The sequence below is a fragment of the Eumetopias jubatus genome, unplaced genomic scaffold (assembly GCF_037043125.1).
Source record: "Eumetopias jubatus isolate StellerSeaLion01/CBP00866 unplaced genomic scaffold, mEumJub1_p1.0 scaffold_2, whole genome shotgun sequence".
In the NCBI taxonomy this organism is placed as follows: domain Eukaryota; kingdom Metazoa; phylum Chordata; class Mammalia; order Carnivora; family Otariidae; genus Eumetopias; species Eumetopias jubatus.
In genome coordinates, this window is record NW_028274808.1 from 122,744,935 (window position 1) to 122,772,638 (window position 27,704).

Here is a 27,704-nt window from a genome sequence, read left to right on the forward strand (position 1 = left end):
TTTATGTACCCTAGTGTTTCTAATACTGATGTAAAGAGAAGACTTGAGAATTACTAGTTGTGCAAAGAATTTCACTTCTTTGAGACTCAGGTTTTTACTCTGTAATATGGGCGATAACAACAACCTACTGTTTTGTGGCAATTAAAATATTCAAGAGGACCTTACAGTGTGTGCGGGTCACAATAGAAGTAGTGGCAATGAGGGTAGCAGTAGGACCAGCTGCAATAACTGCTGGAGAGAGTTTTCTTTTTCTGTGTTATAATTCCTTTTTCACTTTTGTTGTTGTTGTTTAAAAACATTATTGCTTTAATGTTGGGAAGCATTGGTAAGCTGCAGTTCAGAATAAAAAGTGTTACTGATAAATACAAGGCCTGTGTATCTACATTTATAAGTATATAGAGTGTGTATTTACCATATATGGCTGTTGTTTGTCTAATGCCCCCAAGAAATTCAATCTCATGACTTCTTAGTCACATTTCCTGTCTAAATATTGGTAGATATATATGACATTAAGCAGAGGAGAAAATTAAGTGAGATGGTATAGAAATATTTGCCTTTCCAATGCTATCTTCTCGATCCTTCTTTGTCTCACTTGAGCCCATTTTCAGAGAAGCTGAAAATAAGAGCTTGGGGGTATGGTGTCTATTGTTTGGTCTTATTACAGTCATTAACTGCAGTCAAGGTGCCTTTCAGGAGGAAAGGATGATAGATAGGCGGCACTCTCACGACCACATTCACTGTCGTGGAGAACAAGTCAGGGAGACGGGAGGTAGCAGAAGACAGAGTGCAGTGGGATACAGGTGCGCCTTTTCCAGAGAAGAACAAGATGAATGTTCCCATTGTCATTGCTCCCTGCATTTCCTTAGTCATTAGTGTGACAGGTTGATAATTGATGACATGACATGGGACCTGTTGTGAAGCTTCTTTCCCCTCCTTTGAAACTACTTCTGTGTCCTTTAAACAGTATATGGTTATCTAATGTGTCAATGCAGCTGTCTTTATATCTCAATCTAAGCCATCTTGGTAATGACAGAAAATCACACCACTTGTAACAAAGGAAGATGATATTAAAGTTTCATAGCTATGTTAACTGCAATTCTCAGCAGTGGTTTCTTATGTAATAATAGTCAAGGTCAAGAATAAATTTATCAGAGTAAGAGAAAATAGCATAATGTGAGCTCTCAATCTGCTGCCAAAGAATGCTTTGTGGTCTGAAGCTCATTGTTTTACTTACATGCTTTCTCTAGTTGCACTTTTTAGATAAAGAGTTTCAGAGTTCTCTTTCAAGAACTATTACATTATATGGATCATTTGAATGAAGTATTTAAATTAAATACTTGAACAAAATAACAATGTACAAATCATGACTAATCATCTTGATTCCTTTTTAATATTTGTTTGAAAAATATTGAATCAGCAACTGCTGGGAAATAGATTTGATTTTAATCATATATTTAGGCCTATTTTATAATTATTTATTAATTAATCAATATTATCCATCGGGGAATTTATTGAGGAAATCACTGTAAGAAAACCACAAAGGTGGAGCATATGTGTCATTGTAATAAATACACGTTAAACATTTTCTAAAATGAAGAATCCTTAAGATCAGAACTTTATTATTCATCAAAAATGTTACCAACAATTTAATGAAGGTTGTTTTTCTTAGGGTTTGTTTTTTAATATTATAAAAGATATCTTTGTCCCTCTAATTTTGTATGAATACAGCAATAATAAAAAATGTACTTTTTATAGCAGTCATCTATAGTGAGTAGCCCTCCATGTTGGGAATAAATCTATTTTTATATATTAAATTTGGCTACTGCATATTAGAGTTGCTTTACTATAACCCTTTTAATATGCATTACCTCATTAGCATTATAATGACAAACTTTTAAACGAAAAGTTACAGTGAAAATTAGAACATCAGTGATGGTACAAAACCATTTTGTCAGTACATTTCTGGTTTCCTTATTATTCTCCAAACTATACTACATGTCTGATTCTACAAGATGAGATCTTTAAGAAAGCATTATTTGTCCTAACTTTTAATTCATCACACATGAGACCATAGCCTATGACATCCTCGTGACCTTTAAGAGTTCATGAACCAACATACATATATATATATTTTTGTTGACTAGTTAGATCAGAATTTGTGAGGTATTTTCTTAAAGAAAAATCTACTTAGATAGCCATCAGAATGTCCAGAGAGATCCTTGAGATACATTTAGCAAGTCTCTTCTATATTTAGCAAACACACATTTTCTTCCCTTTGTTTCTGAATCAAGACATCCTCCTAGTTGCCTCTCACCTGCGTGATCTTGCTTTCTGTCCTCCATGTTGTTTCTTCATCCTTTGCCTGTTACTAAAATGTCAGTCTACAGATGTTTGCCAGAGTTCTGTGCTATCCTGTTTTCTTCTCAGGTACATAACTTCATTCTCAAATTTATAGCACTTAATCTAATTTTTATAATCCTTTATCTCCTGTGAGCATCAGATTTGTTCTAGTCTTCTACTGAGATTGGCTACTGAAAGATCTTCTGATAATGCAAACACTGCTTCCCCCATCAAATCCCACCCATTATTTCAAAGTAGAAATATTGCTGTTATCTTTAATCTTCTTTCCTCCTCTCTCATTCTTCAGTTCTGTGAACTTGTAAGCCTGTGAATTTGATCTCCACAACTGCCCTTAAATTCATGCCATTCCCTCTCTTCTCAGAGAGTCACTTACTATCTTTTATCTACATTATTGTGACAGGCTCCTAATTCTGTTACCAGTCTCTTCATCTGAGAGTCACAGTTATTTTCCTAAAGCATAGGTCTGATCATTTCACCCTCTCATTAACTCACTTTTCTGGCCCTCCGTTTCTAACATGGCAAGTCCAAATTCCTTCTTATTCCAAAGCCATAAGAATGTTTCAAGGTCTGGCCACTGCATATCTTTCTAGCCTCATTTCCCGATGATTCCTTATGGAGGACTGTTGTCTATTCCCAGAATATGGCACGTATGTTGTGTCTCTCTTCCTTTACTTTGGTTTTGACTGCTGTCTTGAATGCCTTACTCATTTTTTCTCTTGATACTCTTTCTTATTCTTAAATTCAGTCCCCAAGTATCCGTTATATAATGCTCCTTTATATGTTTAATTTTGTGCATAAATTGACTCATACTATGTATAAATGTTTGCAGCTGACTATTTTTTTAAAGATTTTATTTATTTATTTGACAGAGAGACACAGTGAGAGAGGGAACACAAGCAGGGGGAGTGGGAGAGGGAGAAGCAGACTTCCCACCAAGCAGGGAGCTTGATGCGGGGCTCGATCCCCGATGCAGGGCTCGATCCCATGACTCTGGGATCATGACCTGAGCCGAAGGCAGAAGCTCAACGACTGAGCCACCCAGGCGCCCCTGCAGCTGACTCTTTTGACTCAAATTTGTTTTGAGATGTATCAATGTCAGAATATGTAGATTTTGTTTATTACCTCTACTTGCTGATAACGTTCTGTTGTGTGAATCAACTACTCTTTTCTATTCTTTTAGTAAGGGACAAATAGGTTGTTTTTATGTTTTTTCCCCTTTGCATAAAAAAAAAATGCTACAGTGAACAGTCTTGCCATTGTATCTTTGAGCATATGTGAACAATTCATTAAGTAATTAATGAATTAGTTTCAAATGGCTAATCTGGGGACCTGTGGAGAGTAATGAGAGGATGGTGAAATGTAGACACCTGCCATCATTTTCCAAATATTCTTTACTTGAAATGTCCTTGTATGAAGTATGATAGTGTCAAAAGTCCCATGTTATGCTTGGTTTGGCATGTAGTTATATTGATGCAAATAAATGTAAGGAATGAAGGTTTAAAAAAATCTACTAATCCAAGTGTTTTTTCTGTGCCATGTCAAAGTGTGCTCTCTCATTAACAGGCCTTAACCGCAGGTGCAACTACAAAATTTTGAAAGTGAATTTACATTTCATTGCTTTCTTTTTCCTAAATTATGGAAACATGTCAGTACTTTGGCAATCATTTATTCCTTATAAACCTAATTGTTTTTTATACTGGAGTCTTACTGTATATTTGCTTGAAAATTGTACTAGGTCATTGTGTACTGTACCAAATGCCACAAAATACAAAAGGGGAAGCAACTATATCTATACATAAAATATTATCTCATTTACTGTTTTATTTATGTTTTCATAGCTTTAAAATGTTTGGTGAACTATTTCAATAATTGTAATACATCTATATAAATGGAAACACCGTTGCATATTATAGTGGTCATTCATTTCACTTTGTGTAAGAATTGCCTGGGAAAGCGTTAGTATATATTTTTAGTTTCCACTATGGAAGATTCTGGTTCAGTAGATTTGGGGTATATATTTTGAATTTTAACTCTCTGTCCTTATCACAAATACCACTACTCCACTTGTCCTCTGGAAGTTGACTTTCTCAGAAATATAGGTTGAGGCAAAAGATGGTGTGGTGGTGGTCATGGTGATGGCAGTGTTGAGAATAATGGTGGTAGTAGTAGTTAGTGATGGTGGTGATGATGTTGGTCATGGTAGTTGTGCTGGGGGCGATAGAATGGAGCTGGCATAGCCTTTGGAATCAGTAGTCCTCAGTTTGAATCCCAGCTCTAATACTTACTATTTTTATAATCTTGGTCGGATTAGTTAACCTCTCTGAACCTCAGGGTCCTCATCTATAAAACGGAGATAATAATTTATCTAATTCATAACTTGGTGAGGTTATTACACTGTATGTTAACTAACTAGAAATTAAATAAAACTTACAAAAAGAGAAAAACAAAACAAATAATAATTTACCTAATTCACAAGGCTCAGCACAGTGCCTAGCCTGTAGTAAGTACATAATAAATGCCAAGTGTTATATATTCCTAAAGTGGCTTTGTTTCTTTTCTGATTTTGTAAATAACATTGTAAGGGTAGATTTTCAATGAAGAACAGAAATATATCTAAAATTCAAGATCTCAGATTTATAAACCAAAAGCCAAGGAATATTTGGCTATCCTAATATTCTCATTTCTATAAATATTGCTTAATGACATTTTAACATCAGAAAAGTTAAAAGGCATTTCCTCAGGAGATGTAATTTAAGCATCTATTTTTTGTCCTGAATAAGAATCAATAAAAGGGTCACATGTTAACATTGCATGTTTTGGAGACTAAAAAAAAATTTTTTTTTTTGCCATTCTATGAATATCTCATTTTCTCATAGGAAATACCAAGTGTGAAAAACTAGAACACTCTCAGAAACACACATACATACATACATACACTTACACACGAATTCTAGAGCAATTCACAGGGGTACTTGTTAAAAGTGCCTTGCTACAGATGTATCAAATCTTTATCTCTGGACCTAACGCTTCAGAATCTAACTTTTAAAATAGCATTTGGTGACTTCGATATGGGTGGTCCATAGAACATACTTTGAGAAACACTGGGATGTAGGGACAGAACTGGTACTTTAACACTTAAAAGTAACAACCTCTGTGAATGTCTTCATCTGTAAAAATGAGAAAATATATGAAGTGCCTGGCACATCTTGGATTGTCAATTTCCTTCTCCTTGTGGTAGGCGACATGGTTAGTGCTTAAAAGCATTATGAGTTTTGGAATCAGACTTCAGGCTTAAATCTTAGTTCTTCCACTACTTTAGCTGAGTGACTTTAAACAATACTTAAGCTTCGTACATGAAGGTTTCTTATTTGTGAAATGGGAATAATAATTTTAGCTACATTTTAGGGTTTTTATGAGGATTAAATGAGATAAAGGATGAAAAACAGTTGGAAAAATGACTGCTATAAAGCAGTGCTTAGTAAGTTATATATATGTAATAATAATAATTACAATTATTTTCCATTTTCCCACCTGAATATACTAAGCCATACGTATATTTACTTTCACATCAAGTACACTTACACTTATTTATACCATCTTATATACTATTTAATGACATCAGGAAATTTTACATGCAAGATACATTATCAGTAATTTAAATTAAGTAATAACATAATGATTTGATTATTAACTTTGGATTTACTGGCAAATTTTAAGAGTACAAATTTACCATATTTCAAATATTTTCTTACTGTTTCAGTTTTGTCTCTTTTGGCTGCTGTTTGGAATAGTATCAGATGATACATTCCAGAAATCAGCAGGTTTCCGGGTAAGAAGACTAACACCACTCAGATATAATGAATAGCTTCCAGAAAAGGGCCAATAATACAGAACTGTCTTGGCATTGACAGGATTTGTATTTTCTTAATGGTGATTATTTTCAATATTAGAGTTAAAGACTTCTTAAGCTTTTCAATAGACTTTTCTGGAGATTTATTTATAAAAGGTCATTTGTAATGGTTGGAGAAAGAAAGCCCTTCTATGTAAGAAAAAGTTTACTTTTCTCATAAAAAGGTAATATTTAAAATAGTGACACCGTTGTTTGCTATTCTTTCTTATGAAAAATTTAAGGATATATTTGTTGATTGAATTAATGATTTTAAACTACAGTATTTTAGTTTATTGATATCTGTAATGATTTCCATTTTTAAAATTTGTTTACTTTACTTTTGTTGATTTTCTATTTCTTTCTCTGGTATGCTATCTCTGATTTTAAAGCCTGGGTCTATACTTCCAGCACAAACTCATGGTAATAATAACGATTATGATAATGAGCAACATATACTGAGTGTTAAATATTCTTAGGCATTAAGGTAAAGACTTCACCTACCTACTCGGCTTATCCTCCCAATAATACTATGAGAGAGACACATTTATGATCCATTTGCTGTGATTTACAATGACAGCACGTTTATATGAATGCATTATAAAAATATGACCCTGAAAAGTTAGTAAACTATAATAGGTTCACTTTTCTGAAGATTTATTTGCACATTAGTTTTTTTTAGTATTTAAAATCTAAATACCATTCCACTAAAAACAAAGTGACAATTCAGAAATTTGAAAGTTAAATCATTTTTGAGCTTATACAAAGAAAATATTTATAAATTCATCAGGAATTTTCTTTTTTTATTATGTTATGTTAATCACCATACATTACATCATTAGTTTTTGATATAGTGTTCCATGATTCATTGTTTGTGCATAACACCCAGTGCTCCATTCAATACGTGCCCTCTTTAATATCCATCACCAGGCTAACTCATCCCCCCACCCCCCTCCCGTCTAGAACCCTCGGTAAGTATCAGGAATTCTTAATCAGTGATCTGTGAACTTTTAGGAGTCCAAGAAAGTAAATGTGAAATGTTATATATTTGAATTCCTATTTAGCTTTTATCAAGCTCTAAAATAAACCTATGGACTCAAAATTACTAGACGTTATTAAAGTAGTCAGTAAAACTATTTTCCTCAGAGCTGATATTTTGTGAAATGAAAACAAAGAAGATCCATTATTCTAATATTGTTATCAGTTTGTTCTTATTGCCTATCCTATAAGATGATTTTCATTCATTTTTGCAGGTGTAATAATTTAAAGTAGATTTTTTCTTTTATTGCTCATTATTTGTTTTCTTCTCAGTTATACTGCCTTCTGAAGTTATATTTAGAAATTTGAATGTGGGATAGCTATTTCTTTATTCTTGGATAATTATTTTCTTCATGTTTTAAATGGTTACTTTCTAATAAAACTAGGCTGTGAAATTCTGGAAACCAAGTATTAAGACCTATTTGTGAAGGAATGCTCAACAATTAGAGAAGTCCCTACAGTAGGACTGTATAGAACTCGAATTTTGAAAGCATGGTGTGAGGACTCATGCGGGTGTATAAACTCACTTTATTACCAGCCCATGACTAGATGGGAACAAAATTCTAGAGCAATGATTTAGAAAGTTTAATATAATTTGGCATTGCTTTGAAATCCAAGGACGTGATCACTTTTCTATTAATTCACTTCATTATTTTGTAAGAATTTTAGTCTGCAAAATGGACTGGGAATTTTAAAACATGGCCCTTCAACCACTGATTGAGGAAAGTGGTATAGACTTCTTGGTTCACAAGCTTCATTTGTCCAGTTATAGCATTTAACAGAAGAACAGAAGAGAAATCATAATTTTCTTCCAGAATTAAACTAGGGATCATGTTTTATATTTTCTCACATATTTTGAATCGTTGCAATGTTTTGCTAGGCAAATTTAGGATACTATTAAATTACCATGTTTAAATATGGAAAATATTTATTCTTTTTTCTCATTCTAAAAAATATATAAATATGTATATTTATATATATAAATTAAGAGCATTAACTTCTATGAAGCATTTTACAGAGAGATAGAGTTGTGACTTGGAGGTGGTAGTTGGTGCTCTGAAAATGAATGAGAACATAAGAGAGGGAAAGGAGAACCGATAGTTCAGTCTTAGTACAAGTCTTATCAAGTCCACTAGAGTAAGGATGGGGGAAGTTATAAGGTCAGCTGGGAAATTTAGGAATTCAATAGAATAATTAAAATATTTTTAAATATTCTTTATTAATTATAACTGAAATAATAATTAAATATTATATTAATATGTATTAATGGAATGATGAGGAGAGAAGTACTTATAAAATGATGGGATAGTGATCAAAGTCTTCAGTGTAGTTCCCTAGGTGAGAATGTAGTGGAAGTTAGTAGAAGCACCAAGGCCAATCAAGGTAGAGAACATATAAAGATGACAGAAAAATCGGGTTAAAATGCTTAAATTACCTCAGGGAAAATAATAGTTTCCTGAGAAAAAGTAGAAAACCAGCATATCTGGAAGTATTGGCTACTTTTTTCATGATTATAATAGTGCTTTAGATGTTGTGGAAATTAAGAATTGCCACAAATTCTTTCACATTTATTCAATTGGACAGTGGCATCTATGTGCTCTTCCCAATTTGATGGGTTTACACATCATTTATGGCCAATAGAATATGGCAGAAACAATGGTGCATTACTTCAAAGAGGCCAAGTCCTCAAAGGTGACCCAGTTTCTACTTTGTTTTCTGGAATATTTGTGTTTGGAATCCAAAGAGTCCATGTAAGAAGTTTGACTACCTTGAGGTCAACATTGTAGGAGGAAGCCAAGCCACATGAAGGAACTATATATTGGTGCTCCAGTAGGCAGTCCTAATTTTTGAATTATTCCTGTCCAGGCACCAGATATGCAAATGAAATTTTAGATGATTCCACCCACCAGCTGACAAATGAGCCCCAGCTTCAAATTTAACTAGTTGAGATATAATAGAGACAAATCATCCCTGGCCTGTATTTTGGATCCACTAAATATAGGGATTGAATATATATTATTTTAAATCCCTAAATTTGGGGTTAATTTGTTAGAGTATTAGAAACTGGAGTAGATGTTAAGTTACATCGGGTCTAACTTTTGAGCTAAAGTTAAAGAGTGAGTTTTAGAGAGAGTACTTATAAATTATATATTTTAAAATATACATTATTAATATACATTATATATAATTTAAAACAATATTAGGTAGAGGGTACTATGGAATCAACTTGTATGGCTATATAGAGAGCATTTTAATATAATGCATTTACATGAGCATTTAATGCATTAGACTTTGTTTTTATTTATGTATTCAGTTTAGGTTTTATTCATGCCTCATATTTATCAGTTTTTAAGAAATATCCACCTTAGATGGGTAAGAATTTCTTAGAATGACAAGGAAACCATGTATGCCTTCTGTTTCAAATTCCTAAAATTTTCCTGTTTTTAGTCCTGCATGTCTTGAATCTTCTTCCTTCTACTTTTTACAGTTTTTGTTTTGAGATGGTAGGAGGAGAGTCAGAGGGAGAGGAAGAAAGAAAATCTTAAGCAGGCTCTGTGCCCAGCAGGGAGCCTGACATGGGGCTTGATCTCACTGCCCTGAAATTCTGATCTGAGCTGAGAAATCAAGAGTCAGACGCTTAACCAACTGAGCCACGCAGGTGGCCCACTTCCCTCTACTTTTTAAAAGCTTTATTTTTTAGAGCAGTTTTAGGTTCACAGCATAATTGTGCGGAAAGTTGTTATATTTTCTATAGATCTCCTGTCCCCACACATGAATAGCCTCAGCCATTATCAACATACCCCACCAAAGTGAAACACTTTTTAATAATTGAAGGACTTAAATTCACATCATTATCACCTGGGTCCATAATTTGCATTAGGGTTCACACCTGGTGCTGTACATTCTATGGGTCTGAACAAGTTTATAATCACATGTACCCACCATTATAGAATCGTACAGAGTAATTTCACTGCCATAAAAATCCTCTGCGGTCTGCCTATTCATTCCTCCTTCCCTCCTAACTCCTGTCAGCTACTGATCTTTTTACTGTTTCTAGAGTTTTGCTTTCTCCAGTATGTCAAATGGTTGGAATCATATGGTATATAGCCTTTTCAGATTCCCTCTACATTTTTTTTTGGCAACTTCTCATTCACAGTTCTCAAATTAAATATAAGTCCTTTCCTCAAAAAAAGTGTTCCTAAATTTACAATCTAAAGTAGATTTTATGTTAATTTTTCACGTTGAAGCTTTAATTTTCCTTTGCAGAACTTATAGTTTATATAATTAATATCTATCCCCATGAAATGTGAATTATTTAATCATTGATACCATTCTTGTAGCTAGCTTAGTATATTTAGGTGCTTAGCAAATATTTGTAAAATTTTTTAAATAAATTAATGAAACTTAGTTGCTATATACCAAAATACATTAAGCATATGAATATAAACTAACGAAGCTGATTCTATAAGGTATAATATAAATTCAAATTTCAGTTTCATTGGTTTATCACACTTTGTACTTGTATAGGTGGTCTAACAATACATAGTTTTGGCTTATATTTTATTTTGAATCTAATATAGTTTATTGTATTTTATTTTAAAATTACCTAAAAATTATTATGAACAAGAGGGTTTGATTTCTATATGCTAAATGATAGACTTGTTTTGTGGAGCATATTTTGGAACTCCCTTCAAATGTTTCACAAACCACCTTTTACTTAATTCCTACTGAAGCCTGTTTGGTGAGTTACTAAAATTTGAAGTATATAGTTTTTGGATTTCATTTCTGGTACAGACTGTAGAATTAGTGCAAATAGTCCAAGCACTCGTAAAAGAAGAATCATCTCAAAATCCATTGATTTGTCTGGGATTGCAGAACTACTCAGGACTGGAACCTCTTTAATCAACCTTGAATTCAAGGTTTTATAGTCCCCTACTCTGGGCCACTGCTTCTAAAACTCTTTCTTGGTAGATCAGGGCTAAAAAAAAAAATTAGGGTTCAGAAAAACAAAGCCTGGAGCATAAGCCTAGAATTCAGAAGTTCGGTTTTTTCCTTTCTTATCCATGGTCTTTTTTATCCCCCATTAATATAACTTTTTTTTTCACTAAAAGTACATATTATACATAGCATTTCTCTTTTAGGTTATTAGGACTGTAAGTGATACAGAGAACTTAGCCTTCACTCCTTTCATCTCCATTTTAAAGAACATTTTATAGCAGGTACCCTGTGTCTTCTAATTCAGTATTCTCAAATTATTGAAATCCTGGCTTTTTATTATCCTTTCATACAGACTTTCAGATCCAGACAGCAAATGCATTATTTTGATATAATTCGCTCTAGAAAAATGATATGATGGAAGACTCACTATGTCACAGTGGTCTTTACCATACCATTCAGATACTGGGATCCTCATTTTATTGATGAGGAAAGTAGCTCAGGGGGGTTAGGTAACTTGTTCAAATTTATACAGGTTATAAGCAGCAAAGCCAGGTTTATCTAGTCTAAAGCCTATATTTCTGTTTGTTTTGCTTTGCTTTCACTACATTAAACTCTGTCTATTAGTATAAATTATTTTTCTAATCTGTCAAGGATGAATCCATATTAACCATGGAATCATTGATGTATTTGTGCTAATTATAAGTGGATTTCATCTAGGATTTCTTTTATCATTTTAACAATATTTTGACATCTTAGTCATTTTTGCCTTAATGGAAATATTTTGTGATATTTTGTGAATATCACTTTCAGAGAATAATCTTATCATCCAAATGCAAATGTTTTTATTTTAAGTAGCTTGGCCAAGTGTGCTTCATAGATCTTACCAGGAATGTGAACCCCTAATCCAAACAAATCTCTAGTTGGAATACAGTTAATGAATTAATATGTATATTGGTAAGCTTCTTCCATTTACAGACTTTGTGATTTAGGGAATTTATTTAATTTTTAAATAAATTTAATTTTTGAACCTCCCATTTCCTCTTTATATAATTGGGATGATGACAGTAACCCCTTTATTAGGTTTTTCTGGGGACCACATGAGAAAATGCATGCAAAACACTTGGCACCAGGCTGGACCCTGAATAAGTGGGCAATAAATCTTTTAACCAGATATTACTTGTCCTGTCTGCAGACTGAACAATTATAGCAATATCCCCAGATCTGGGAATGTTGCCATTATTTAGTAGATATATTTCATGAGAGAAGTATGAATAAAGCACACAGTTTTTCTTCCCTGCTGGGAGGTGTTTAAGAAATCCCTAACACCACGTGTCACATTCCTCTTTCACCCCGATAAGACTGTTGCAATATTCTAGTTCAGGTAGTTGTATGTGATGAAGTACACAGAAGCTCTTGTCAGGGTGTGTGCACCGGGGGTAGAGGGTGGAATCTCAGTAGCTCAATTGCTCAATAGCTACAAGGCAAAACCCAATTTAACAGATCCATCAATATAATATGAAGCCTCATCTACAAATGTTCCTCTCCCGTAGGAGGATCATGTCCAAATTACTGGTCAGAGGCCTAAAGGAACCATATTTTGATGAATTGTTGTTGGAATATGATAGATGTGTTCTGTCTTGAGTTAATGGAACATGCACGGGTTTACTATAGCTTACTTTTCCAATTGTTTTAGGTGTGTCCACAAGTTTCAATAAGGTTTAGCAAATTTCCCCTGACTTACTATTTATTATGTAACAAAAAGGGGGCATGTCTAGTACAGTAGGTAAATTGTTCAGAAGCCCCAAAGAGTCATTACTGTATTGTTGAACTGGCATTGAAACCTATAAGGACATGTACTGGGCCAAAGCACTTTTCTTTTTTTCTTCTTTCTGTGCAGATGAAGCTTTGTTTGAAATAGCTACTTCAAAAATAAAAAGGTCATTCATTCCCAAGCTTTCCAGCAACCTTCATGAGCTGACATAAGCCTGAGAATGTGTAAGAACTCACTGCCATGTGAGAGTCATCATCTAAAAGGCAACTTTGCTGCTTTTTATGTAGTGATCCCTCTGTAGGGATCTAAAGTCTACCTTTGTAAATGAAGTAATAAAATCCTTGTATTAAGCTATAATTCTGTCCTTAAATGGTTTGCAATAGTTAGTTCCAAGCTTGCAGATGTTCAATACAAACCAAATAACAATTAAATGTCACACATATATTGAATTTATTTTGTTGTTTGTTACACATAGATAAACGGTTTGTGAATTTACATTTTTTGAAGGGAGGTCTCTAACAGGCCCTTTCCAGTTCCACCTAAGTAGAGATGTGGAACCAACTTGGTTCCTTGCTGTGATTCTCAAACATTTTGCTCACAGAACCACTTTACATGCTCTTAAAAGCTATTGAGGACATAAGAGAGCTTTTTTGTGTGTGGGGGGGTTATATCTATCAATATTTACTGGAGAAATTGAAACAGATAATCTTTTTCAGTATTTATTAATTCATTGTGTTTTCACTGGCTTATTCCTCCCTAAGAAACACAATATGTCTAGTCAAATGAGTAGGAGAAGAGCACATGGAACAGAAGAGGATTATAGGGGCAGAAACCTCTAGGGCTTATATTTTTAAAATGATAATTTCTGCAGCATATGTATTTATTTGTGGATGTTTAGATATATTCCTTAATACTTCCATTGACTACAATAGTCCCTGCTATTTTAAAATTTAAATGTAGTACATATTTCCATATATATGTATGTTTATTCAATAATATCAGGTCTTATGATTTTTTCAAAAAAACATTTAATTTCCTAGGAAAAGCAGTTTCTACACAGTCTATTGGTCAAGCTCTCCGTGTAGTACAAAGGGTCCCACTGATGTCCACCTTCTATCAGTCAAGCCTGGTACCCAGTCTCTGCTGGCGTCTCTCTCCTCACCCAGGAAATACAACCACTGCTGAGATAACCAGTACAATTTCATGTCCCTATAAAAAGACTAAACTTTCTTTTAATAAAACAGCTGGTACAATTAGTCTACAAATTACTTTGCCATGAAAGACGGTTCAGGAGCCTATTTCCAGGTACTTGTTCTTCCACCTATGCCCTATTTCCTTGCAGTTTACTGGGCCATGCTGTGTCTTTACTAACATATGACATACTATTTTTGGCATATTGGCACAAGCGTGGATGAATCTGCTTGAACTTGCTTCTCTCAGTACTTTTCAGTTCAACTTAATATATATGGAGCTAGTGTTGTAAAGTTATTAATGATTCATATACTTGAAAACAACAGGTGAAATTTATTATAAATTTTTCCTTAAAAACAAATCCCAAATTTAATTGTTGCAAGCACAGATCATATTTAGTATTGACACAACAATCAAAGCACATTATAGCAGATATCTTCTGTTGTTTATCATCTCAAAATATTGGCATTCTGATGGTTGAAAAGCATGTTTGAGAAATGTAATAAAATCTGAACATTTTAGAATGAATGGTTCCTCATGATAGAGTTATTCATCTTGGAATGGGAAAAATAAACTATATATGTTCTTCCTGTGGAATTTCATCGTTTTGTGCAAATCACATCTGACAAACAAGCAGGTGTGACCACATCCCTCCCATAATATGCAGCGGTTTACATGATGCCTCTTTGCTCTGCTACACAAACACAAACTGAAAACACAAACTGATGTTCATAGATGGGGTTTCCATTATTTTAGTTAGTTTGCTTTTGAAGTTGTGTATTTAAATAATAATCCCCTTATAAGTGCTCTCAGTGACAAGTTCTAGGTACAACTCAGCTCTCATGGAATATCACAAAAAAGTGAATGTAAACTGGATTGACTAAAGTAGCACTGAGTTTACATATAACAATGTGGTAAGGCTAAAATCTGCTGGTAAGCCACATGAATGATCTATTAGTTGGTGATTAGATACAGGTTGACTCTGGAGCAAACAGAATGAGATGAAGCTGAAGGGGGTTTACTACCTGGGACCACCTCAAGGTAGACCTAGGGCAATACTACAAAGGGAAGCCCGCATTCTTAATTTCTGAATATTTTAAAGTTATACGTCAGGCTAATAAAATTTTAAATAAAATATGTTCTATTATCCTGCATTAAAAGGTGTACTTTTATAAAAATAAAAAATTAAGACAAGAATGTGTAAAGCTTATGGTGTTATATTTTGGAGTTGGCATATGTCAAAGATGACTGAACTTCATTTCATCGCTGTGCCTATCTGATGAACTGATGATTGGCCCACAGAGTTTGCATGACTAATAAACGGCACATGTAATTCAAAATCATTACACCCCTATTCCATTAAACTTATTTTTCTTGTTTTTGTTTCAGCAGAATTACTAATTAGGTTGTTATAATCAAGATCTTTCACATAATTTTGTTCTATTGAGAATAATGATTTAAATTAGGATTATAAAATAAATAGTAACTGCATCAAAAAGCATACTAAAATTTTTTCAGAATTTTAAATTAAGTGTAAAATGATTAAAATTACTTTTTACATTTTCAGAAAGGTTGTTTCTCTTCTAAAATTTTTAAGTTATTAAAATTATAAATTGTCTTTCTTAGAAAAAATTATAGTATTTATTAAAATTAAAGGGCAAATACAACATAACTAGTAAATATAAAAATTTTAAATTTAATATGTAGAGCTAAATTTTTTTTGTGATAATCTAAAAGTCCAAATAAGCATTTTAAAATATTTTTAACAAAACGAAACTATAGGGGCACCTGGGTGGCTCAGTCAGTTGAGATTCTGAATCTTGAGTTTGGCTCAGGTCATGTACTCGGGGTCATGAGATGGAGCCCTACATCGGGCTCCATGCTGAGATTCTCTCTCTCCCTCTGCCCTCCCCCCCATTCACATGCATGCCCTCTATATAAATAAATATGTAAATAAAATATTAAAAAAATGAAACTATACAATTCTAGCTTTCAGTGTCCACCTAGTTGCCAATATGAAGAAGTAATTTCATGCTTGATAGGCACATGTAATTAAGTTCAGTCATCTTTGACATATGTCAACTCCAAAATAAAAAACCATAAGCTTTACACATACTTTTCTTAATTTTATGGTTATAAAGGTACATCTTTTAAGGCAGGATAACAGAACATATATTATTTAAAACTTAACTAGCCTGATGTATACTTTAAAGTATTCAGAAATAAGGAATGTGGGCTTCCATTTGTAGTATTGCCCTAGGTCCACCTTGAGGGTGGTCCCAGGTGGTAAACCCCCTTCAGCTTCATCTCATTCTGTGTTTGCTCCTTTGCTGCAGGCAAAATATGTCTGTGGCCAATGTTGATAGGGGTACAGACCACAAACCTTCATGACATTTGGATGGAGTCACTTTTTATTTTTGAGGACATAGAAAAAGAGATATGAAATATTTCCCTGGGGTTAGTGGTGTTAGGTCATAAAAGTGGATTTGTACATTATGGGTTATAGTGTGCCTGTACTGAGCACTGCATTGCAAGTGACCAGGACATCCATTCATTCTTCAATGCGTTTATCTTGTGAGTTTGTGATATGCAGGGCTTTAAGACATAGGGCTTCAGGCAGAGCCCTTCTTGCTGATTCTATAGGTAGTCCTAAGGATTTGTAATACATAGTTACTGCAACCACCACCTCAAGACAGCTGATCTTGTAGTATATTTTAAAATATACATCTGTGTATCTTTTGTGATTGCCATCAAATGAGTCATCTTAAAAATATAAAATAACAATAATTGTTACTTAATAACTAGAGAAAAGTCTGTACCCTAAATTAAGTTCTAGCTTTGTATCACTACTTGGTCTTAAGAATATATTTTTTAGGGTGCCTGGGTGGCTCAGTTGGTTAGGCGACTGCCTTCAGCTCAGGTCATGATCCTGGAGTCCTGGGATTGAGTCCCGCATCGGACTCCCTGCTCGGCGGGGAGTCTGCTTCTCCCTCTGACCCTACCCCCTCTTGTGCTCTCTCTCTCAAATAAATAAAATAAAATTTTAAAAAAGTATATTTTTTAACTTATTTTTTAAAAAAAAAAACATGACAGGGGGCACCTGGTGGCTCAGTTGGTTGTGTCTGCCTTTGGCTCAGGTCATGATCCTGGGTCTTGGGATCAAACCAAGAGTCGGGCTCCCTGCTGAGCAGGAACCTGCTTCTCCCTCTCTACCACACCCCCACCACGGTTTGTGCTCTCTCTCTCTCTCAAATAATAAATAAAATCCTGAAAAAAAAACCCAAATGACAAGATATTAGGAGACTACATTGACATGAAAAATAGCATAATTTCTGTTCTTTTTTAAAAAACTAGTTTGCAGTATTACAGCAACATCAGTGATGCATATGCTGTTAAAACTGAAGTAGGAAATAAATAATTCTGCCAGCTGTTTCAAATGAATACCTAAAATCTCTTGTTTTGTGCTCTAGGCATTATTAAAATATAGAGGGTTTTATACATTTTTGATCTTGATAAACAAACAAAAATGGAAATGTTTTCTTCTCTTGAGATTTTATTTTCTCCACTGCATACAAAATATTAATGTAAGAAGTTGACATTGGTATGAATCAAGACACTAACTTAAGTGAAAAGTTATGTTTTGGTTTAATAGTTCTATCACATTCTCGGAAAGGTAAAAGAAAACTTTAATTTAGTGTTTTTTTTTCCTACAAAAAAAACCCCATAAATAGATCCCATTAGAGAGCTTGACTTAGGAAAACATTTAGTCCTCATGTTCAGCTCTGCAACTCTACAATACAAGTCTAGGTTACAGAAAGAATTCACAAGTTAGTATCATAAAATAATATGCAAAAAGGTTTTGGTCATTTTTAAATGTTTGTTCGATGTTTGGTCAATTCATGACATTGAAAAAATTAAAGAGGCAACCCTGTAGACACTATAGACCTTCTATATTAGGTTCATTATGTTTCACAATAAAAAGATTTATAATTCATTATAAACACATACTATATAAAATTCATGGTAGAAAATATTGGAAATCACCTGTACATAGTGAATCAACTTTGAATTCCATCAGCCAGAGATAACCAGAGCTGATATTTTTATGTATTTTACTCCAGATTAGATTTACACTAAAAATATATGTTTAGCCCAAATTGAGTCATACTGAATATGCTGTTTCATAAACTGCTTTTTTAACTTAATGATGTTTAATGCCTATTTTTTCATGTCAAAATATATAGATGCATATTATCATATTTAATCCATGTATGTGTATATTATATAAAAAGCACCTTCTTTTGGTCATTATATTTTTCTTTTTTTTTCACTATTATAAAACAACATTGGGGGGCACCTGGGTGGCTCAGTTAAGCATCTGCCTTAGGCTCAGGTCATGATCCTGGGCTCCCAGCTTAGTGGGGAGTCTGCTTCTCCCTCTCTCTTTGCCCAGCTTGTGCTGTCTCTCTCTCTCAAATAAATGAATAAAATCTTAAAAAAAAACAACATTGAGATAAACTTTATTTGAATGTATTTGTGATCAGTTTTTCTATTGTTGTCTAATGATATACTTATGGAAAATCATTCATTCAACAAATTTTACTATCTATTAAGTGCTGGCCACTCTTCTCAAGTCTAGGTGGCAATGAGTAAGGCAGACAAAAGTCCCGGGCCTCATGTGGCATATAGTCTAGTGAAGGTAACAAATTATAAAGATAAATTAATAAGTAAAAAAGTAGTTATTAGTTGGTGATAATGTACTGTGGAGAAAAGAAAACATGGACATGTTGAAGTGTCAAAAGATAGAGTTGCAGTTATAAATAGAATGGTCAGGATGTGAACTCTTGGATCAGTGTACATCATATTGGCTTATTATGTGTCATAAACATTTTGTCAATTGCATTCCCACCAACGTATGAGAGAGTATTTTTCTCACATTATTTAAAAAAATCAACCTTTTAAAAATATTTATATTTTTTACATTTGTTCCAGTTTTATTGATATAATTGACATACAGCATAGTATAAATTTAAGATGTACAGCATAACAGCTTGACTTACATAAAAATATAATTTTAATATACAAAATCCAAATATTTTAAAATTTGCATTACTTGATTACTAATGCAATTGATCTTTCTCATGACTGTCAAGCATTTTTGTATTTTAAATGTAAACTACCAGTTCATTTTACTGATAGAGGAATTACTATTATTTGCTTCTTGTAGCAGAGGCCATATAATCTCTGCTATTTCTCTTGAGACTAACCATTTCAGTGAGTGCCAGCCAACTCCCAGCTGCCAGTATCTGCATCTGTTTCCTTCAGGGAGTTCTCCAAAGTCACAGAGGCCACTCTGACCTCCAACATCTCAACTACAAGTGCCAGAGAATTAACACTCTTTACGGCAGCTTTGCACTGATGGCTGGCAGGAGTTCTGGTAGATAACTCACCTCCCTCACCTCTTCTCTTTATAACTGTGAGGCCTGTGTCCTACTCTGTTTCCCCAAGTTTCTCTGTAGTTTTAAACAATTGTCACACATAGTGGTAGCTGCTATGCTAATGTTCCTTTATTAGCTGTTTTCTCTTGCCGATCTCCCTTTCCCTGCCCTGTGCCACTGCGTCCAGCACCTCCCACGTAACTTACTCACACATGGCTTCTATTCTTAAGATCAGCTTGGGGGATACTGAATGCCCTTCTCAGACAAAAGTTGTTTTACTTATCCTTAATAGCTACAGGCTTTTTAATTATTAATATAAGCCTTTGTCAGTTACATAGCTTATAGACCTTTTTTTCTAGTTTGTAGTTTTTTTAATAGTGTTTTTTCCCAGAAGTTTTGGAGTTTTGTTAGATGAGACATATCCAATTGTTTCCTTTGTAATCTCTGGCTTTAGAGCTATATTTCCTTTTTTTTTTTTAACCTAACTCCAAAATGTAAAACAAAACGAATAAACCAAAAAACCCAACCAAAACTCTTAATGCTTTGTTAGCACTCTTAATTAATGAATTAATTAATGTTTTGGTTTTCACTTGGAATTTTTATGGAAGATGAGAGAGCTGGAGATTCAAAGTTATTTTTTTCGTATCAGTAACTATTTTTCCAATACTGTTCATCGAGACATTATAGTACTTGAAATCCAAACTTGCCTTTAGCTATGTTGTTAAATAACAAAATTAGATCCTCAGACTTTATTTTCTTTTCCCATTCTGTGCTGCTCTGTGGTTCCCTAATGCCTGAGTCAAAACCTGCATTTAGGAGTGAATCTGATATTAAAATAAATATATGTGTATTTATTTTATACACACACACACACACACACACACACACACACACACACACACACACATTGCGATTTCAAGGTACTATATTACCAAGGTCACCACTTTTGTTTACATATTTAAATTTAACTCTTACTGTGAAAAAATTTCGGTCTTCTACTAAAGGTATATGAGGTACTGTATTACATTTTGACAAAAAGTCTTCCCTTAGCACCCAATAAATTATAGCAAGTGATCATTTTAGTTCCTCTTGGTTTAAGGACGGCCTTCGTAACATCAGTAAGATGTAATATTCTACTTAGTTACGGTTGATCACATCTTTGATAATTTTCTTTGCTTTTAAAGTTCTCATGCTCTTATGAAACTTCATTTATTGTCTGTATATAAGTTCACTGAAGTTTTAATGATAGAATAATTTCTACTGTTATATTTTATTATTTTATATGTGCATGCATTATCTCTCCCATAGCTTTCTACTATCCTTTAAGGCATAAATTTATTTTTATTTCTGATTATCTCCCCAATGTACAGAGTTGAGAATGAGGTAGGGATTTTTAATCTATAATTTTTGGATAAAAGATGTAAATTTAAGAGATTTGAAAGCATTGTTTCATTTTACAAAATATCATACATTCTAATATAATTAGCTTATGGAGAAGTGTAAAACTGTCGAATTTTTTTTTCCTGCAAGAACCTGTATTACCAATTTCCAGTACTTTTCTCTTTATTTTTTTAATCTTTCAGTGGCCAGACAAGTAAAGCTGATGTCAGACGTGAACTCTGTAAGGAAAAAGGCATGCTTTATTTTGTTTATAGTTTCATCAAATTTTTTTTTCTCCTTACAAGTTAGAAAATAATTACAAAATGGAATAAGAAAGCTCTACATCTTTTTCTTTTTTCAATTTAACTGTAATTCTATCAGTAAGAGACTGATAAATCCATGTGCTTGTAGGACATGGTAAAGGACATGCTAGCAATTTTAGGTCTTTTCTATGCTTCGCTTTCTTCATTACAATGTGTAAATGGAAATATCTGTCAAAAACCCCATAAAACTTTTATCATAAATGATATATCAAGGCCTTTAGATAAAGACTCATTTGAGCTTGTGCAAATTTGTGATAATAATTACCATCAGAGTATCCATTTATCTGTTCAAGATTATATACTTGTTTTTATTATATGTCAGGCAATGTAATTCATATTAATAAGCATTATCAAAAATTTCATTTGATATTTTTAGCATAACTATATTCATAAAATGTGAGTCCTTTCATATGGCAAGAATAATTTCCTATGGACTTACTAGGAGTTAGTGAAGAAACTTATGTGTTTCATATTATGTAATGGCCAATGTTTTTAAAAATGTGGAAAATTCTTTTCAATAACTTGGGCCTATTTTTAATTTCTTTATTTACTTTTCAGATTCAGACTACTCTTTCTTAGTTCATGCAGCATTACCAATTTTCTTCTAATTATATCTCCTCCTTCACTGTTTTATCACCTATCTTCCTTGCTTTCAAGAATTACCTATAAAATAATAAAAGAGGAAACTTTTTTTTGCTCATAAGAAAATAAGGAACTCACTACATAATTTAAAATATAATTTATCTGATCAAAATATATTATCATTCTAATGTTTAAATGTTCTTTTTCATACATTTTTGTACATCATTAGGAATCTATACTCAATTCAAATTTTACATTGATGACTTTAATTTTAAATGTTCCAGGTAGCCTAATGACATAAATTATAGTAACATATTTCATGAAAAATTTCCTCATGATATTGTTTGGAGCTCTTTTGTACACAAGGTTGATTTTATAATAGTGATTTAACATGTTAATACTTTGATGCTGAGCACTTATAATAATGCATTCTTTTTCATTGATGAGTTTTCTTCACATTTTTAGATTTAGAAATCTTTTGTTTTATGAATAAGGAGATTTAAACAATAATTTCTGCTCTGTATTGGGAAACTATACTTGTCCAGCAGGAACCGCACATATACAAGAAAGTTATTGACATATGCAGAATTTAAAAATTGGAATGGTTTTAAGGGCTCTGGAACTTTACTTTCATTCTTAGGAGGAAATGACATGAGCATCTCGTGCTTTTTAAAGTCTTTTATATACACACACCATACATGGTACTTTATTTTCCTCGGTTCTCTAGAAAGAGCAAATGACTCTGGGGTATAACTGAACTGTGGTTTTACAATCATTTGTAATTTCAAATGGTTACCTTGACATCTCATGAGAAGATCTGAATGTGTCTTTCATATTTATGTACTGAAATATCTGCATTAAGCTTCTTCACCTCACATTGGTAGCCCATTTATCTGTAGGCAAAGTCCTGTGACTCCCTCTACTGCTTCCAGCTCCTACCAGCTAGAAACTAATCTTCCTTCCTTGGGCTGATTTTTAGCCAGTACACATTGGGAAGGCATTAACTGTTGTTGAAATATGTCTATACCTGTTGATGAATAGCCTTTATCTCAAACTCTTCCCTGTCCCAGGGCATTTGCCATCCAGCTGCTCTACCTCTCTCTTGGGACCATTTCAGACCTCCCCAGAAACTAAACAATTAAGGTTGGTTTTAAGGGGGAGCCTTTAGGACTTTGCTTCTCTCTAAGGCTGGCAGCTGTGCCAATTCTGGCTGAACTCTCAGATCTGCCCTTTGGCAACAATATGGGCTCTCCACCTAGTCATGCCCAAGGGTCTTCTTTTATCCCATGTCCATCCTTTGTTCCATGTCACAAGGGCCTCAAGGTATGCAAAATTTGGAACCACCCTGGCCCCAGCCAGTGAGCTAGATTGCCACATGGCTCATGTCACTTACTGTAGTTCTTGAACTGGCCCATCTATTCCTGTTTCCTTCTGCCCAGAAATACCAAATACTAAAAAGTAAAGGTGGCATCCTTAGAGGCGGTGCTAGCATCTCGGAGGACAAATGCTCTAAGTCCGTCTGTCCCCATGAGGTTGTAGCCACCCAACACTGGGTCCTACCCCAGCCAGTGCCAAACAGTGCTTAGGTAGACTGTAGCCTCTGTAGGACTTTGAGAAAGAGGACAGAGACGGAGAGAGCCGGTAAGTAGGGAGTAATCGGGGGCAGCCTCAGGCAAAGACTAGGGGCTGCTGACTCTTCTAGCAGAGTGGGGATTTTTGCAAAGGAGGAAGAAGCAGAAGATGGACAGAGCCTGTGGGAGTAATATGGGGTGCCAGGAGTGAAATCTTTGTGTTCAACCTTCTCAGTTAAATATCACCTCTATTTAATTCACTTTAGGAGAGCTAGTCATAAACATTATTATCAATATTAACAATAAATTAAGGCCAGACACCACTGCAACATAATTGAGTCTTTCTCATTCAATAGGCAAGGAAACTGAGGCACTAAGAAGTTATTTAAAACTTAAACAGCAGTGCCAGGATTTTAACTTGAGCAGCCTGGCAACATGCCCATGCTCTTAACTACCACTTTATGCCACCTCTCACTTGACCTGAAAGATCAGTTTAATCCTATTAAATATGAAATTCAGATTTATTGTTGTCGTGTGTTAGTTGCTAATAGAAAACTGAATCTATAAGTGTCTCAAACATGGGATAGAAGGTATTTAAATACATTTACTACTAATTTAACAGAAACTGAGTGAAGAGTTAGCACTATAAACAATGCTGATCTAAAGAGAAACTCTCTTTAGACACCTAATACATATTGAGACACCTAATAACTGTCAATTAAATGGAAGAAATCGTTAGAAAAGTATTTAGTATAGTTCTCTATGCCAAATCATTAGATAAAAGCATTACTTAGTAATAGTAATGTCAAACAAGATTGCACCAAACATTTCTAAAATTCAACAAATGATTTTGAGATTATTATTTATACTATAATTTATATCACTTATTAAAGAGTTTTATAATGTATATAATTCTGTTAATTTAGAGAATAAAAATGAATATATTTTAAACACTATACGCATATATTGACTTACATAAAGCATTCAAGCTTTTGGAATCTGAATGCTTAGGGTGGAAAGATTAGGAAAAGCTGATATAAATTGAATTTATAGAGGTATATAGGACATTTCCACAGGTCCTTACGGTTCTCATTTCCATCATGGAGCTATGTTTGCTTATTTTGATGTGTAATAAAGTTTTATATAGAAGACTAATTTTTCAAGCTAATAGAATATATTACATTATCAATTCCCCCCATAGAATAAGACAAAATATATCAAAGTGATCCTTTTGGAACCTTACTGAGATTGCTAACAAAAAGATAACATTAGACTTCATTGAGATACAAATGATAGGTGGAGGGCTACATTTTGTTATAATAAATCTGATTCCTTCCTGCATATAGCCTTGCAGTGTGTGCAAATAAAATTTGTTTCTCAGCAAAATTAAAAATTGCTACTTGTCATAGAACTTCAAGGACTCTCACAAATCTTCAAACCATGCATTTTAATTTGTGAAAACCAAGCAAGGGTCTTCTTCAAGCAGCATAAAGTTTGTGATTGATTACACATATGAAGACCCACAGAACCATGGATTTTCCAGTGAGAAAGGATCAGATCATTCAGTCCAGTGTCTTTTTATAAAGATGAATCAACTGAGACTCAGGGAGAGTGAAATACATCCCTGGTTTCAAGAAGTGTTTGTGGCAGGGCTTGGATGGGAATTTGTGTATAATGGAAACACTTTTTCCAGTATCCTATGTTGCCTCCTATCTAAGCTAAATATAAGAGAAAAAAAGTAAATTATTTATAGTAATAATTTTTAACTCAATGAAGTTTTAGACAAAAAGTCTAGAAGCATTCTATGTACCTCTAGTAAATTAAGTAAAACTGTAACTAATTGAACTTCTGCAGGAGTCATGAAGTTGGCCAAAAAGGATTTGAAAGTATCCTAAAAAGGATGTCTTCCACATAACAGTTTGGTAGTAGGACATAGCATCTGGCCAGTTTCTCAGAGCCTGGAATGAAAGCAACAAAGGGTTGCCAACCCCCCATGATCAGAAATGAGAGTCTCTGACAATGCCTATTAATTATGTCTTAAAACTAACTAAACAAGCCACATTCACATGCCACATGGCAGAGGTTAAAATGCAGCTAGTGAAGCCTAAGAATTCCAGAGTATTTGAAACTTGGATAGCTGCAGCCTGGCTGGAAATCAATAGCAAAATAAAAAGGCTTCTTGATATTATTTCATAAACTCTGTCTTTAAAACCCAAGTTTCACGTCCTTCGTCTGAAGAAGACTATAGAACTGAGCTATTTACATTTTTATACGAGTTTCTTTGTTTTTCCAGCAAGATGCTTTCTGCTCACTCTATTCAACAGTTGCCATCTAGCAGAGGCTTTTTCTTCTGAGTGGGGATTTTTTTTTTAAACCATAGCTATATAAAACAATAGTCCACATTCAGTTCTCCATCTGTCTTTTATGTCCTTCTGGATTGTTTAAAGAGGCAACAGTTTATTTATAAGCCCCACATTATACTCAAAATAATATTTAATGAATGCTCGGTTTTGAAGTTATCAGAGAAGTTACCTAATTGTACCTTTAGGATATGAAAAAAGCACCAGTGCAGTTCCTTGTAACTTTCCTGACCCTGCTGAGCCATGCACTTTGCCTGTACAATTTATCCAATTTTGAACATGACATGTGGAGAACAAAAGATGATAGCACTTCATCCAAAATCTAGTGTTGTCACTGACAAAAAGCCTTGATACATCTAAATCTGTGCTTGAGAGGAGGGAAGCAAAGTAAATTTACCTATCTTGACCAAAGGTTCAAAATGAAGAGGCTTTAGAAAACTAGAATACTAAGAAATATATTACCAATCTGTTAATTGTGCCCTGGTAAATCACTTTGGTGACTCTTTAAGTGAGAGAGTATTGAACATCGCTGCCCTCCTCCAAGTGAGATCTGCTTAGTTGAAACATAGATCATATTATATTCAGGGTCCCTAACCCAAGTGTCACATTTAACCTAGAATGTCTCATGCTTAGAACCATTTGATGTTTGCTTTCTTTCTGATACTCTCAATTTGGTTTTAAAAGGTGGGTCATATAAAATAATACATATTCCTGCAGCACAGTGTCCAGACAATTCATCAGAGAAGCCTATTTGTGGAATGTCCATTTGTTCCTTTCAAGGTGCTTATTTGCTTGGCTGGGGACTAACCAAAGGTAATTCTTTTGTCAAAAGCAGTGATGCAGGACAGCTAGAATGCTTATTCATGAGTTCTTGTGACAATTTGTGTTTTATTTTGTTTGAAAGGGAAAGAAAGTAATGTATCCTGATGCTTTGTGTGTTCTAGAAGCATTAAAAACATTTTCTCATTTTATTGTCAAGAAAATTATGAGGCAAGTAATTTTTTTAAATAATATATACATACACATGCCATATTAAAATGAAAGATTTTGCTAAAGTTGTATTTCAAAGGTTTTAGAAAGTCAAAAGATCAGAGGTCACATCAAGTTACCCTTACATCTTCTTTAAATTTCCTTCTCTTAAGTTATAGGATGGCAGGACATGAACTTTGGCATACTGGTTCGAATCTAGATTTTCAGATTTTAAAATTCTTTGCAAAATATTGAAAAACACTCTTTAAAGATATTCATCTACAATGTTTGTGGTTAATTCAATATTTCTCATTTCCTGGTGATTCCTAGTTTGTGTGCCCCAGTTTTTAGCCTATGAGCATTGTGAGAAAAGTAAATATGGCTGAAAAAAAGGTGAGTTTTACCAAAACTATCTTTGAAATGGAGGAATTCATATCGGATTCTCTTATGCTTTAGACACTCTTGAAATAAAGTCCCTTTAGAAAAGACACATTAATCTAATACAACTTTAATCACTGCTAGATATATGTGCTCATAGAAGTCAACTGAAAGAGTTTCACAAGAGAAAAGAGGCAAAGAAATTATATGTTTACTTAATAAATGTATCTGGGTATACGGCCCACACAACTATGTATAATATTGTTGCAAAAAAGCCACTTAAAGTAAATTAAAGAACAAAACAGTTAAATATTATATTGCTGAAATTACTTTTGTGAAATGCATAATGAAAAAAGAAAACACTACCATTATGCTATGATATACAGATAAGTACTTGTGGCTTCAGATAAAAATTGCCATGACAGTATCAAAAATTATTTCAAAAATTGCTGTATTTTAAATTACTTAAATGGAAGTGAGGATAACATGCTCCAGGAAACTGTATGTGACTAAAAAT

At 33.7% G+C, this 27,704-nt stretch overlaps 1 protein-coding gene across 1 annotated transcript in view; it reads left to right on the forward strand.

The window, feature by feature from the left end:
• Positions 1-27,704, forward strand: part of STPG2 (sperm tail PG-rich repeat containing 2) — a 517,945-nt gene that overhangs the window by 342,255 nt on the left and 147,986 nt on the right. Inside the window, exon 13 of the mRNA XM_088020218.1 lies at positions 20,744-20,770. Coding sequence (XP_087876344.1) covers positions 20,744-20,770 — 27 coding nt within the window. The remainder of the gene's footprint in view (positions 1-20,743; positions 20,771-27,704) is intronic.